At 40.7% G+C, this 15,379-nt stretch overlaps 2 protein-coding genes across 2 annotated transcripts; both read right to left on the bottom strand.

Moving 5' to 3' along the window:
* Window positions 1–91: 91 nt before the first annotated feature.
* On the bottom strand, window positions 92–1,312 carry LOC149283519 (protein kinase C delta type-like). Its single transcript, XM_089497467.1, has one exon. It carries the CDS (start codon window positions 1,310–1,312, stop codon window positions 92–94), a length of 1,221 nt encoding a protein of 406 aa, XP_089353593.1.
* Window positions 1,313–4,167: 2,855 nt separating this feature from the next.
* On the bottom strand, window positions 4,168–12,472 carry LOC149283518 (cytochrome P450 2W1-like). The gene is made up of 9 exons (XM_089497466.1): window positions 12,287–12,472; window positions 10,304–10,466; window positions 9,922–10,071; window positions 9,444–9,601; window positions 8,913–9,086; window positions 6,580–6,727; window positions 6,140–6,324; window positions 5,037–5,178; window positions 4,168–4,355 (listed from the first exon to the last, which is right to left on the bottom strand). The coding sequence occupies exons 1-9, from the start codon at window positions 12,470–12,472 to the stop codon at window positions 4,168–4,170; spliced, it is 1,494 nt and encodes a 497-aa protein (XP_089353592.1).
* Window positions 12,473–15,379: the final 2,907 nt, after the last annotated feature.

Below are 15,379 nucleotides of genomic sequence, written 5' to 3'. Positions count from 1 at the left end.
AGCAATAACCAAAATGATGTTTTGTTTCCTTGGTTTATTGTTATTGGAAACAAGAGATCTTGAGTCACTTGGCCAGGGCACAGTCCATCCTTCAATTCATCCAGTCTGGTGTTATAAAGGTAAAGCCAGACATATGCTGGCTGCTGGATGGAGAGGACGTGTCCTCTGCGGTCTGCAGAACCGATGGTATCCTGCGCAGTTTGTTCAGGTGGAGATCTGATCTCAAATCCGGCTTGTACGGGGGAGTTAAACGTCGGCTCTCTACGTCATCCCAGTTGATGGTTTGAAAGAACGGATGGCGTCTGATATTTCCTTTCACGCCGAGGCGACGCCGAGGATCCTTCTTCAGCAGTTGTTTCAAGATGTCCACAGCTTTTTTGCTGAGGTTTTTGCTGTACTGAGGGCTGCCGTACATAATTTGATCAATCTCTGACATGATGCTATTGCTAGCATAGAAAGGGAAAGCTCCATTCAGCATACGGAACAGCACCACTCCGAAGGACCACCAGTCCACGGCAACACCGTATGCTTGCTTCAGATGTATTTCTGGGGCCATGTACAAAAATGTGCCGCAATATTCTGTGGTTTGTTCGGTTCCAAAAATACCATCGGCAACAAGACCAAAATCACAGATCTTTACATGGCCCTCTCCATCAAGCAAGATGTTGTCCGGCTTCAGGTCGCGATGTATAATTCCCTGAGAGTGGAGGAACTGGACGGCACACACTATTTCTGCCGAATAAAAGGCAGCTGTGGCCTCAGAGAAGGAGCCCACCCTGTTCAGATATGTGATTAGTCTTCCTCCGGCTAAATACTCCATGATAAATAGTACGCAGGTCTCTGTTTGGAAGGCCGCGTATCCATGGCACAGGAATGGGCTGTTCCGAGCCACCTCCAGGACCCTCCTCTCTTTCATAATTTCCACAGGTTTCATGGCTTTCTTGTGAATGATCTTAACCGCTGCCAGGGATTCTCTGGTAGGGACAGAAGCCAACACGACCTTTCCAAAGCTGCCTTTTCCCAGCAATGCATGAAAAGTAAAGGATGGCACGGACATGGGGAGAAGGCTTCTAAATCTTTTAGCAGGAACATCACTTTCCATCTGACTCCTGCGTCTTTTTATTGCAACCTTTCCCCTGCTGCACATGCGCTGCTCCAGGTGTTCAGGTGCTTTCTGCTCCCCCTGCTGCCCAAGATCCTGGCTGCTATCCTCTCTCTCATTAGCAGTACCCCTTCTCCTCTTCCTGTCTCTACATCCTTCTTCCTCGGAACCGGTACTCTCTCTCTTTCTTTTGAGTACTCTTCTGGCCATGTGCTCTGGGCTTTCATCTCTCCTCTTTGTCCGCCTTACAGCGTTTATGAAAGCCGATCTTACTCTTTTGCAAAATTGTCTTAGTTTTCTGGGGCAGCATCTCTTTAAACCCCACCTAAGTCCAGAAAGGAGGCAACAATCCTCCGCATTGCTCAATTCACTTTTCTCCTCCATCGTTGTTGTATGTAGTTGGTAGTAACACTTTCAGCTCGCTATAGAATAACTGCTTCAGTGTCGAGTGCCCAACTTCACCAAAGGAAAAAGGGGAGCGGCTTGCAGCTTTATAGGTGACACGTATGATGTCACAATGACTTATGATGTCACAGACACTTATGATGTCACAATGCACTGACAAGTCATGGAACTGTGAGAGTACTGTGCTGCTGGTTTGCTAAATATCCAACAATAAATAAGTGACAATAAATAACCAAGAATTCAGTTTCATGTGTATATTACAATCTATTATTTTATTTATTTCACTGGAAGCACAAACACCCTTAGGTTTGGTAATATCTGATATTGGCTGTTTATTAAAATTGTTATTAATTATTAATTCAGAGTAATTGATCACATACTGTCAAAATGAAGGAGATCTTCAGAAAAATAATCCTAAATCTGGTGGAAAATCTGATTGTGAAATATGAAAATACCGTTCCTAAAATCAAGTGGCCTGTGTGGCAAAAAATAAACAGAAATCACATCTAGATTTATAGAGAGAGTGTAAAATCAGCTTATAAAATTGTGTTTTCTTTTATGTATTATTCACTATGACATTTTAAAATGGGAAAGTGTTCAGGTGATTGTAAATTGCTATATATACTATACTGTATCAGGGCTGGGGTTAGTACTAGGCAGCCGTCTGGAGCGCCTCCATCAGGAGACCACCCGGCGCAGAAAGGGGCGGGGCCAGTTGAAGAGATCACAGAAATGAAGGGAGATATGCATTATGCGGTTTATATTGTTTGCAACAATATTTCGGTTTAACAGACTTTTACTATAAGGCTTTCCATTGAATTAAATGTAGCGTCGCTTTACACTTACTATTTATCCACGTGCGCTTGGCTCACCTTTTTTGTTACTTACTCTTAAACAGACATTAAATCGGGTAATTTCACAGCTACAGGATGATTTACCTGACATTTTCAGGGCTTTACAAAACAAATACTCAACCTGATGGTTTTAAATGCTAACTGTTCGCAGAATGATAAAGAAAACTGATATAGCTGAATGGGTCCATAGGAACATAAAGAGTCTGGTTGTAAGCAATAACTTTTATTGCACCAATATAGAAAAGATGTAAAATCACATAATATTTTGTGGCTCCAGAGATTTCCTCTTCAGTTGGAGCTAAATGGAGATAAAGAGAAGGTGTTGACTTGTCATATCGCCATGTCCCATGATAGCATCTCCTGGATCAGCATCAGTTCTATAAGTGATTTGTCTCACGTTGTGCCTTTTCTAAGATCAACAGAGAAGAACCTGAACTTTTAAACATCTCTTACCTTTCTCCATGAAGCTCCACTTAACCCTTATTACACACGAAACAGGAGCACAGACCACAACTATCCACAATACGGCACATTCTGGAGACTGAGCCACGCCAAAAGGTTATATTAAATAAAACAGTCAGATTCTTAGAGTTGATAAAATTATTTATTTAATTAAAAAGGCCGACAAATAATTAAAGTAACCTTTAGGATGAAACAGTGGCGGTGATTTTAACATGCATGGTAGATTCATAAAACCATCCCCAACAAGGCAAGGTCGTGGACCAGATGATGTCTGACAGCAGGCAGCTGTGGAATACTGTATAAAAAGTTGATGAGTAACTCCAAAAAATATTTGTCTTAAAATGTCCCTCGATTTTCACCCAAAACAAATGGACAGGAAAAGGATTTTATTGTCTGAATGGACCCAAAACAAACCAAAAAATGTGTCTGAACCATTTCTGGGATATTTACACGTCTGCTACATTGTGTCTCTACAGAGGTATTTTAATGATTCAACCAATAAGGGGGAGAATTTATTTACTTATAAGTGGTTTTCAGAAAATTTATGTCAACATTATTTTCTCTGTATTAAATAATGTAGGATCATTACAAATCTAATTCTCGAATTCTTGTAAATCGAAGACATTTAGAGACTGTTTGGCCTTCTTGGTGCGTGGTGAAATTAGGGAAATATTCATTTTTCTTCCACTTTTCTGTAATTATATATATAAAATATATTCTTTAAAACAATTATCATTCTGTGATACATTATATTGAATTTGTCACCACATTGTCATTACAAAATACATTAATTTCCATAGGATATTTTTCCCAATCTCAAAAGCATTAAGACGGGGCTCGACAAACCCCGGGTGCCAGGTCTGTATGTCGACTAGAAACCATTTCCCATTGTGTGTAAATGTATAGCGCCGTGGTCAGTATGTCTCCTGTATTGTAGTGCCAGATTCAGCGTGTATGTGTCCACATTGTTAGAGTGTGTATTTTTTTTATATGTATAGTGTTAGTCAGTTTGTCTGTGTGTGTGCAACCGTGTATGGTGGTGTTTGTGTTACAATTAGGCATTAGCATGCGTATAAATGTCAACATATAGTGTTAGAGTGTGTGTGTATGAGTGTATGGTGTACATGAGCATAGAATATTAGCGTGCGTGTTACTGTTGTATGCATGTGCTTGTTATATTTCTGAAAATGATATAATTAGGCATGTTGTGTAGCAAAGATACATTGAGTATGGCTTAGAAACATGCAGCTTATGTTTGACATGTAGCAGCTTATGATGGAGCTTCGTATAGAAGGGTTTCACAATTAGGGGTTATTCTTGACACATTTTCCTGAGATTTTCCCTCTATTGCCGCGGAGTGGCACAAACTTTGTAAGGCTTTGGCCTGAAGGTGAAAAATGGATCTGGAGTGAGATCCAGGTCTGCCTTGTCTACGCCCGGTGGGGGAGAGAATGTGAACTTCTGGAGCATCCCCGTGAAGAAGAGGAAGAGTTCCATTCTGGCCAGGGTTTCTCCGACACAAACCCTGCGTCCTGATAGACAAATGATAGTAAGAGGTTACATTCATAGGAAGATCAATCACATAACGTACTCGGCTCTGTCATCTCACAGTTCAGACTCGATTCTTTTGACAGATTTATCTGTGCTAATTAAAGAGAGACCTGGGTCTTTCCAGGGTCCCAAAAAAACATGAATTTCCATCCGAGATTAGTGGGTCCACGTTCACTCTCCCTCTCTCACACCCTCATTCTCATTCACTCTGTCTTTATTACCTGCTCTGGAGAACACTTCTTTTTCCTCATCTTCAATCTCTAATCCTTTCTTTCATCGCCTGAATCTCTGTGGACCAAACCTGGCGGCAACTTCCACCAAAATAGCAGCACAGCAGTGACGTCCTCCCAGCGCAAGCATCACCATATTGTCCTTAGTTCACCTAAGGGTACAATGACAGTGCTTGCAGTGACGTCCTCTCCCCTATTGAAGGATCGGGGAGGATGTCACCATAGTACTGCCATTTTGGTAGAAGTTGCCGTCGGGTTTTGTTCACGGAGATGTGGACAAATAAAGAAGACAATAGCTTTGTGGAACACAATGAAACACCAAGTTTTTTCCCCTGCTAACCTTAGTTACTTATATCACAAACTAATAACACAAACTTGTTTTTTATTCTGTGATAAAGTGACCATGAACATTAAGTCACTCTCATCCATTACCTTTGGAAAATGGGAAGAATGCATCTTTCTTCAGAAACTTCCTGTCAGCATCCAGAAAATGATTTGGGTTAAATCTGTACGGAGTCTCCCATTGGGTCTCATCATAAAGGGCCGACGCAAATAAAGGGATCACTTGCGTTCCCTAAAAAAAACATCAAATTGTTGTACATTTTTGATTAATTTTAATTTTGTAAAGGAGCCATGAGACATACAATGTTGCTTAACCCCTTTGGTGACAGTACCCTTTTAAAAGCTCTTTTTTTGCTCATTTTTCCATACTTTCAGAATACAGAGCATTTTTTCAGTTGTTTTTATTTATTGGATCCCCTATATCAGGGTTCTGACTTCATGTTAGAACCCCAGCAGGTTTCCAAGGAACCAAAACATAGAAGATGCTGTACTTATGTACAGAGCCGGCCTTAAGTATTCTAGCGCCCTGTGCGGACTACTCTTCTGGCGCCCCCTTATCCCCTTCTCACTGCCTCCCCCCTGCCCCTTCTCACTGCCCCCTCCTCCCTATCCTTACTTACCTCATTGCCGGAGTCCTGCAGTGGGAGCGGGAGGCGTCCGTCTTCCCGATCTGTCGCGGTGTGCGCTTCACAGCTGAGCGCCGGAATAATTCCGGCGCTCAGCATGAAACGCCGGCACCGCAACGGAGTCAAGGAGAGTGAGGGGCGCAGAGCGGTCGCTGAAAACTTCATGAGCGACCGCTCGGCGCCCCTGCCCGGGACTTAAATTGAAACATCAGTTTTTTTTGTTTGTTTTAACTTTATTTAACATGCTCTAATTTAAGTCCCGGACAGGCGTCCCGGACAGGCGTCCCGGACAGGCGTCCCGGACTGGCGTCCCGGACAGGCGTCCCGGACAGGCGTCCCTGTTGCCATGGCGCCCTGTGCGGCCGCACAGGTCGCACACCCCTAAGGCCGGCCCTGCTTATGTATGGTACTTATATATGCTTCCTGATTTTAATACAGACAAACAAGAGTATTAGTAAAGTCTCAAAAAATTGGTGCAGGAAAATATATTGAAGTCCACCCAAAAACGGCATTTGAGTGTGAAAACCCTTGGTTAAAATCAGACTTGAAATTAATTCTATTACATACCTTAGGGATAAAATAACCCCTGAAGTGGGTGTCTACTAGAGTAGAATGGGGGAAGGATGGAAGGATGTTGCCAAACCGTTGTATTTCATGTACCACTGCCAGACAGTATGGTAAGTACTTCTGGTCATCCCACGTTGGGTGGCGCTCAAGTCCAATAACCGTTTCAATTTCTTCATGAACCTTTTCTAGACAAAAAAAACAGAATAATAACTGGATGGAGGCGACTAACAAGTCAACATTCACTTTGTATCAATCAGAACAGTGTCTTACTCCTTATTCTATACCCTGGCGTTTTCACCAAGCCTCACCAACTTGCCTTACCCATCTACCTCATGTTCCTAGTCGCTTTTTGCATTTCCCTGACTTTTTACCCAAAACGTACAGATACTGACAAAAAAAATTGTGTAAGAATCATCCACAACCACAGAGTGATCTCTTACTTTGTATATGAGGATATTTCATCATGAGAAGGATGGCCCATTGTAGTGTCGATGATGTTGTCTCTGTACCACCAAGCATGAGATCGAACATAGACGCCAACATATTCTTCTCATGAAAGATTTTTCCATTTCCATCTCCCACTTTTTCCTTAAGAATCAAACGACACACAAAATGCATTAAGTGTTTTTCACATATGCAGAAGTGACATACGAGATCAGAACCGATCCTCATTTATATCACTTATTACCATGCCTTCCTAAGCTCTTATTACCGTATTTAAACCAAATTTTGGTTTAACTTTACCATTGTACAAGTGTTGTTGTTAACATGACTGTATTTACACATAAGGCATCTCTCACGACTGCTGTGACCAGTAGCGTGCCTAAAGGCGGGCGAGGGGGGCGGTCCGCCTTGGGTGCCACTCATCAGGGGGTGCCCGGTGGCCTGATGGCCGCCTAACACGGCCCCGGAGCTTACTGCTGGGGTGCCCTGTATGAGGAAACTCTTTTCCTATACAGGGGGAGCAGGAACGTGGGCGCTAATGGAGTTTCCTCATACAGTGCGCGGGCACCAAAGCAGTAAGCTGCGGGCTCGCATGAGGTGGCTGTCGGGACGCAGAGACTTCTGTACAGGCCCCCTGGGGATGATGGGCTGGCCCCTGGAGCAGTAAGAGAGGTGAAGGGGTGCAGGAGAGTGAACGGGTGAATGAATTTTAGTTAGTGGGTGATTAAATGAATAAAGTTAGTAAGTTATTGTTTAGAGACAGAAATGGCACAGGCAGGCTGATTAGAGGGGCAGAGGTGGCACAGGCAGGCTGATTAGGGGGGCAGAGGTGGCACAGGCAGGCTGCTAAAGGGGCACAGTTGGCAGACTGTTTCAGGGGCACAGTTGGCACAGACAGACTGTTTCAGGGGCAAGGTTGACACAGACAGGCTGTTTCAGGGGCAGCGGTGGCACAGTTAGGCAGCTAAAGGAGCAGCAGTGGCACAGACAGGCTGTTTTAGGGGCAGAGGCCTACCACGTCAATCTATGGCTTAGTATATAGTAATAGGGATTATGCTGCACTACCGTCACTGTCTCAGTGTATAGTGGTGGGAATTACACTGTACCATATCTGTTCAGTAAATTTATTTAAATTCATAATTTAATTTATTTATTTTTCTAGATTTCTATTTTTTTCCAGTTGACGTACAGTTAAAAATGTGTGAAATAAATATTCCTGCCAACATAAAGTGTGTGGGGGGAGGGGTGCCACATACAGGATCCTACCCGAGTGCCAAATACTCTAGGTACGCCCCTGGCTGTGACACAGGAGCACACACCGCGGGGCTTCTTCACCCTGATACACCTAGCAAAAGGTTGAGCCCCAAGATAAGCGGATGGGGACCTTGATGATCTATACATTGTGGAGGTTCGGGTATAGGCAGATATAGATAATGGCACTGAGTATAGGTAGCAAAGCACAGCGGGATTTGCTACTGTAGTGCTACAGGTAGATGCCAGGACAGGAACCACAGGACGCCAGGTCAGGTCAGGTGTGCAGGTAGTCAGCCAAGGCTGGGTTCAGTACACTAAATGGGAAGTCAGATGAAGCCAAGGTCGGTACATAGAGGGGGTGGTCAGGATAGTCAGGTACACAGATCATGTCAACAAGGTAGAAAAACGCAAGGCAGAGGATAGTCAGACAAGCCAGGAGTTAAAGCAGAACTTTGCAGGACCACACTAGGGTGAGGAGTTTGTAAATCCGGTGCCAAGCTTGACCTGCCCCTTGTTGCCCCTTGTGCCAGCCTCTTGTTTCAGGCCATTAGGACCATGGAAACCGTGGAGAACATTTTGATAGATGCCTGCTATATGGAGAGCTCGCTCCGGCTAGCTGCAGCCTGTCTGCCAGTAGTAGGTCTCCGGTTTGTGACAGTGTCCTTGTTGTAAGTACTGAAGATGCTTTGCCATACCTTGCCCCCAAAAAATCTTGGCAGTAAAAGAGCATGGGTAGTTGGGAAATACAAGAACAATATGGTTGTGGAAAGAGTGCAGTGATCCATGTACAGAGTGATGATGAGGAGTGCGGCCCTCCAGCTGCCAATGGGCTACAAATCTTATAATGTTCTGTAATGAATGTGGCTGAGAGTCAATCTATCCACTAACAGATGGAGGGCCAAACATTCTGTGGCCTTGGAAACTTTCTATTAGTTACATTGTAGAATTTTTAAAGAAGATAAACCAAATTTGCTACGGTTAAGGTAGTCATTGGAGGAGATGGTAGGGCAGCAGTGCCACCTCAAGCCTATGCAATGTAAGAAGCATTGTCCCCAAGAGTAAGATGACCCACTACCTCCATGTCTTTCTGAAGGAAGGCCTCTGTGTATGTTGTCCAGCTGCTTTCATTTGTATTGCTTTTAGCTTCCATCAGCAGCTCCTTATAAATTACATTTAACTCATCGATTTTCTGTACAATGATTTTTGGTGTGTTCAGGACGTGCTTCAGAAACGGGTAGACGTTAGTGAACTAGAGACAAAGAAAGATAACATTTGGCAGAAGACGAGAGAATTCTTTATAAATCCTCACCCTGTTCTTTAAATTATGAGATCCATTAAATCGTACTTTGATGACTGTATATTCCCAACCTTACTTAAAAGATTCTGTTCTAGATTCAACAATAGAGCTCAAATATTTAATATTAGACACTAAGCTTATATAAGGAAGCCACGTACCCGCCGCAAAAACATCAGCATGGAACCATGTGGTTCCAAAAACCCTTAGTACGGTCTTTATTACTGATTCTCCAGCTATGAACTTGGACCGGTATTCTGATGTAATTATTATGACCACGTCAGGTTTTAACAGTAATTCATGCTATTTTACCTGTGCAGGAGTGGTAGTAGTGAGGATAACCAGATCGTTCAACAGATCTAACATCCTCTTGAATGTCGGGTTACTGTATTCAAAGCGTCTTCCAAATAACAGTCCGAAGGTGATATTGGGAGGGGCGTTAGTAAATACTCGTTTTTCAAAAGGTTTACCTTGGAGCGGATAATGAAGAATTTGAAGTCATGTAAAGTTATGTTTAAAATACCTTTGATTATAATCTTATTTTTAACATAAATCACAAAACCCAATAATCTTAATACAAACCTTATGTTGAAGCTGTTATTATTTTTTTATTTATAAAACGCTCATAAAATTCATTATTTTTATTATCGGCACCTAATGTAATAATTATACTACAATTTGCTGAATACACAGGGCCTACAGACTATATGTTGTTTTATAGATGGGTACGGCTCACCAAGATTCTCGAGCATTGCACAACATTAACTTTAAATGGATGTTACCAACTGACCTTCAAACGACTGGATCAGATTATTTAGATGTTCAGTTTCCTCGATAATCTTTCCCTCAATGGGTCTCTTTCCCATTCCGAGATCCCGCAGAATAGACAGAGTGAATCTTCGCGTCACCTTCCAGTTTTCCCCGTTGGAAAAGATTACACCTGTGCCAGAAATCGATGTCTATATCACGTAATTTACAACCAGAACTTTAAGGATTTCTCTAACATGCTATCAAAAAAAGGCATTACTAAGCAAAGGGTTAGGTAAACACAAAATGTTGAGTGCAACTTTCCTAAATTGTCCCAGGAGCCTAGAATTGTTAGTCACTGGCCACAGTGATCAGGTCTTGATCTAAGTCCTTGTTCCACACTAGAGGTTTCATTCTCACATTACCTTCTCCATGCTGGAAATTATCAACGACTGGTAGTGCACCCCGGTTTCCAAATTCATAGCTTGAGTTCACGAGGGCTTCTTTCAGGGCATCATATCCAACCAGAACCACGACTTTCTTCCTGCCAAAGTGGATCGTGAAGAACGAGCCGTATGTCTTTGCAAGCTGGAAGAGAAAGGTAACTCATACTTTATTCAAGACCAACATGGTTTTCCATGATATTGAGTGGTTTTAATGTTTTTGGTAGGTGACAGATGTGTGGCATTAATTTCCAATCTGCAGAAAACCTTCAGACATTTACCTATCCACCATTTCAGTTGAGAAAATAAGGTCATTTTAAGGAGCGCTGTGGATTGAGAGTCTTACTCACCATTCTGAAGTGGCTTTTGTAAACAATTTCAAGCCATTTGTATCATTAAATCATTTGGAACAGAAGTAAAGAACTTTATTGTGGTCCGTGTTCTGTACACGAACATGTATTGCTGTTTAAAATACTACTGTAGAGCACATTAGAGACACCAGGGCAGGTAAAAGGGGCTAATGATTTAAAGTCTTCTTATTATCTAACTCATATACGTACGTTCTTAAGACCATTATGCAATAAATCTAGAAATATATAATAGATGATGGTACCACTTACAAGACACTCCAGTAGAAGGTAGCCATAATCTGGCCTTGGAAAGACAGCAGATTGGAATATATTTGGGATGTAATATAAACCCATGAAAAGTGGGCTACATAGAACAGGGATCCTATAATAGGAATATAAAAAATGATCCAGTCATGGTGCAACTACTGCATAAAATCATTGTTCATACAGACACTTTTGTGTTGAACTACAAATAAAATACACAACATAAGGCTTCTGATATTGACACAGAATGTTCCAATGAGAGTGTCTGCACTCGTCCAACTTCTGTAGAAAATAATTATAATTTAAAAAAATTGGGCTATCATGGGTTTTTTTTTGTTTATTTTAAATCTGCCTCTGGAAAGTATTGTTATTGACTAATCTGACCTAATTTTTAAAATGAAATCCACGTCTTGTTATATTTTATTTATATGATCCATGTTAAAGTTTAATCAGAAATAAACTTGTTCTGTGTAAGAGATAAAAATAAAGGAAACAGGCTAGCGTATATCTAATACGGTATTTTAAGGGTGGTGGTATTTTTAAATATGGGTTTAGGAAGGTTTTGGGTACAATAAGGGACAAAAATGCGAATCTGGCTGCTGTCCTCTGAAAATGAGGATACTTGGTCATCGCCTGTTTGGTATTTCTGATGTTAAGAAACTAATATTCTCTTAGCTGCAAACTCCAGGTTTAGTTCACCCAACCCAATTTAGAACAGTCATTTATATTCTGTTGTCCCGTTCATTACTGAGGATCTGAAGCGTTCCTTCACCTAGGTCTTTGTGGAATCTTAAATCAGATATTAACGATTAATTGCCACCAGAATATACATCTTAAGAGGTCAATAAAATTCTCAGATGGTGCATACTGAGAATTCTATCTAAAAAACTAAAAGTGTCAACAACTACGAGTTTCCTAATTATCTATGATAGCAACAAATGCTCTCAAGTACCTCTCGTTTCCACTCTGGTGGACCTGGATTCCTCTGGTTGTCCCTCTTTTCATTGACCTAAGAACTTTATTTCCGTACAAGTGCATCAGAGCAAACTTAAGTGTGTATACTGCCAAGAATGTGGACATGACGCTGGGGAAAACCATTAGCAGCTACAGCAACATATTCAATAAACCTATGCTACACATATAAAGATATATATATATTTATATATCTAGATGGATAGGATTCGGGAGCCAGAGGAAAATATTAGAAGCCACGGACTGATACAGAGATCTGTATTAATTAACAGGTACAATCTTAGAAGTCATGGGCTTTATCTCGGGGACTTTGTGAACAGCTCTGCTTATTCAGTACTCATTTTGCAAAATAGTAAAAGTCTAACATTTAAAGCGTTACCTCCATGAAGGTGGAATCTGGTCTTTTTAGATCCAAAATGTGTAAATTTCCAATCAGAGGAAGCGGCGTTGGTCCCGGGGGGAACTTGTAAGAAATCTTTTTAGGGAGACTAGACAAAAACTTCAGAAGAATCGTAATCAGGGTGAACAAAAGGAAGAGAGTCACTGTTTCGGAATAGAAAGCCATGTTTAATCCGCTCTGTGACAGCCAAGTTTTTTAGGGAATTTGGACGAAGTAAACCCAATTTATAGCCGGTGTGGGTGTAACTATCCAAGAGAAACAGAAGACTCCTCCTATAATAATAATTTGGATATCTCTCTTATCATTGATTTTATGTTTGTTCAATAGGAACAAACATAAAGGCAATGATTGAAAGCAGCTTACCAAATTTGTTGTTTTTAGAAATACGTCAGAATCCAGTGATTTCAATTCTGATTCTGATATATTTCTAAAAAAACGGAGAACTAGCTCCCATAGTACAAATGTTACAACAGGCATCGGAGACACCCGCTAATGGAAATGATCTAAAACTGTGTACGAAATTATGTAGGAAAGTAACATTTACTCCGCACCTCAGGTTTACTTCTCTCCTGCCTCATCCCTGCAGGGACACTGATGTTGCTGGCAAAGTTCAAGGTGACCTACCTCGTAGACACCCATGGGCCAGACTTCTCAGACACAGATCATGTTTCCATTACTGCATATGCTTACTGTTAAGACAAAGCTAGGTAACATATGAGTTAAGATAGTCAGGGATAGTCAATAATATCATGACAAGACTGTTAGCTCATTTGTGGCATTACAGAAGAAATATCTCCATATTACAGAAGAAATATCCCCATCTCCATATCACAGAAGAAATATCTCCATATTACAGAAGAAATATCTCCATATTACAGAAGAAATATCCCCAACTCCATATTACAGAAGAAATATCCCCATCTCCATATTACAGAAGAAATATCTCCATATTACAGAAGAAATATCTCCATTAGCGTATCAGATTTGTCCCTCCTATATAGACAGCCCAATGTTGATTCTCTCATGCAGAGAAAATTTCAATTCAATGTCATCTGATGTTGAACATTTATCAGTTTTATGATTTGAACCGTGTATTAACATCGTTGGCAGTATTGTGATTATAATATGGTAAAGCACACCCCTCTGAGGTCTTTCTTCCTCCTGAATATGGAAATCTCTTTCAATAAAAAACAATTTGTGGGAAAAATATGAGACTTGAGTCGGAACTCGCCGTAGGGTAGGCTTTTAAGAGTTTTTCATTTTCGGTTGGGCTCAGTTGGGTTTGTCCAGGAAGTGACTCGGGTTAAACTCATATTTGGTGTCCCACATATCTTGGGTCGGGTCATTAGAACTCCAACACAGTAGCACGTCCTAACCAATACAGGAGGTCTAAAACCTTATGTATCAAAAACAGCCTGTTACATCATGCGAAAATTCCCCTGTGGGAGTACGCGGATTAAGAAACCAAGTACCATGGAGGTGCGTTTAAATTACGGGGATGACACCCAAGTGTCACTAATCCAAGGCTCGCCTCTTCCTCCTGGCTGTCATTTGAACATTCTGTGCCGCTGCCAGAACCAAAAATGTATGCTGTTTTAAAGGCAAAGGGTGATCACACCAAATATTCACTTGATTTAGATTTTTATTCTGTTCACTCACTTTGCTAAATGATAAAAATAAATGAATGCTGTATTTTTTGAAAGCATTTTTACGTCACAGCATTTTTTCACACCTGTCTAAAATGTTTTATGTATATGTGTGTGTGTGCATATGTGTGTATGTGTGTGCATGTGTGTGTGTGTGTGTGTGTGTGTGTGTGTGTGTTGGAGCAGAATAGAAATTAGAAAGAGGATTAAAAAAAGGAAAAGCAGACAAGATAGAAGAAAAAAGGGAAAGGAGACAGGGAGGAAAAAATAGAACAGAAAGAAAAACGATCACAAGAGGCAGAAAGCAGAGGAAAAAGAAAACAAGAAAAAGAACCAAAATTGCCTCTCTCTGGTGGATTTATAATCTAAGGGAATAGATAATATTCAAGAGTGATTGATATTGAGGAGGGGAAAACGAAGGAGTGCTCTTTTTTTTTTTGTTTGGGGATAGAGCTATATTCTAGATAAGATTAATTATTTAGTGATTAGAAGCACGTATTGCACTTACTATGTATTTCAGAGCATGAATTAGCATAATACTCTATGGATTGGATACAATAAATGTATAGTAAGCTATAAAAAAATCACTCAGAATATGATATCAGTTGACGCGGATTAAATGTCAGATACATTTTTTTTAAAAACAATTATCATTCTGTGATACATTTTTATTGTATTTGTTACCAATTTACAAAGTACATTATTCTTACAGAAAAACCCAAACATTTGCATTGTATATTTAGCCCACTTTTAAAGGTTCCCACCTAGGTATAAGAAGAGAAAGCCTTATTTAAAAAAAAAAGCTTATTTAAATAGTTAAATAGGGGGTTGTAAGAGATCTCCATCACTAATGCTCCAACCACCCGACATTTTCTAACTTCACTAAAATATATGAAATAATAATTAAGCTCTATTAACAGAATAATGTAGCTGTTTTAGCAAATGGAGGCTAGTTTTTAAAATAATCTGAGCTTTACTGCGGGAAAGGCTAAAACGAATTACTGATTTTATGTCCATGTTTAAACCCCAAGAATCAAATTCCTCATTAGAAACACCGCATTGTTATAGCTGCTCAAAAGTTCTGATGCAAAAAGCAATTGAACCTCGTATTATTTCATACAGTTCTTTCTAATGGCAGATTTTCTGGGTATGAACAAACAGCGAGTAAACACTGGCTTGTTACATTTCTGGATATACGGTAATAAGAGATGTTTGTGTAGCACAAATAAATTGAGTACGCCTCAGAAACACACAGCTTATTCATGACTAGTACCAGCTTCTTGTCAGGCTCTCTCTATGATGGTGCTTCTTATAGAAGGGTTTCACAAAGAGTTTTACAAGTAAAGCAGGATGCTCTGCGCGAATAAACACCTCTCTCAAGTTATATAGAGAGATACTCTTGACGCGTTTTCCTGAGATTTTCCCT

The sequence above is a fragment of the Sceloporus occidentalis genome, unplaced genomic scaffold (assembly GCF_023333645.1).
Source record: "Sceloporus occidentalis isolate IW3139 unplaced genomic scaffold, rSceOcc1.0.p SCAF_103, whole genome shotgun sequence".
In the NCBI taxonomy this organism is placed as follows: domain Eukaryota; kingdom Metazoa; phylum Chordata; class Lepidosauria; order Squamata; family Phrynosomatidae; genus Sceloporus; species Sceloporus occidentalis.
Note: the sequence above shows the minus strand (reverse complement) of the source record. Positions and strands in the feature narration are given on the sequence as shown.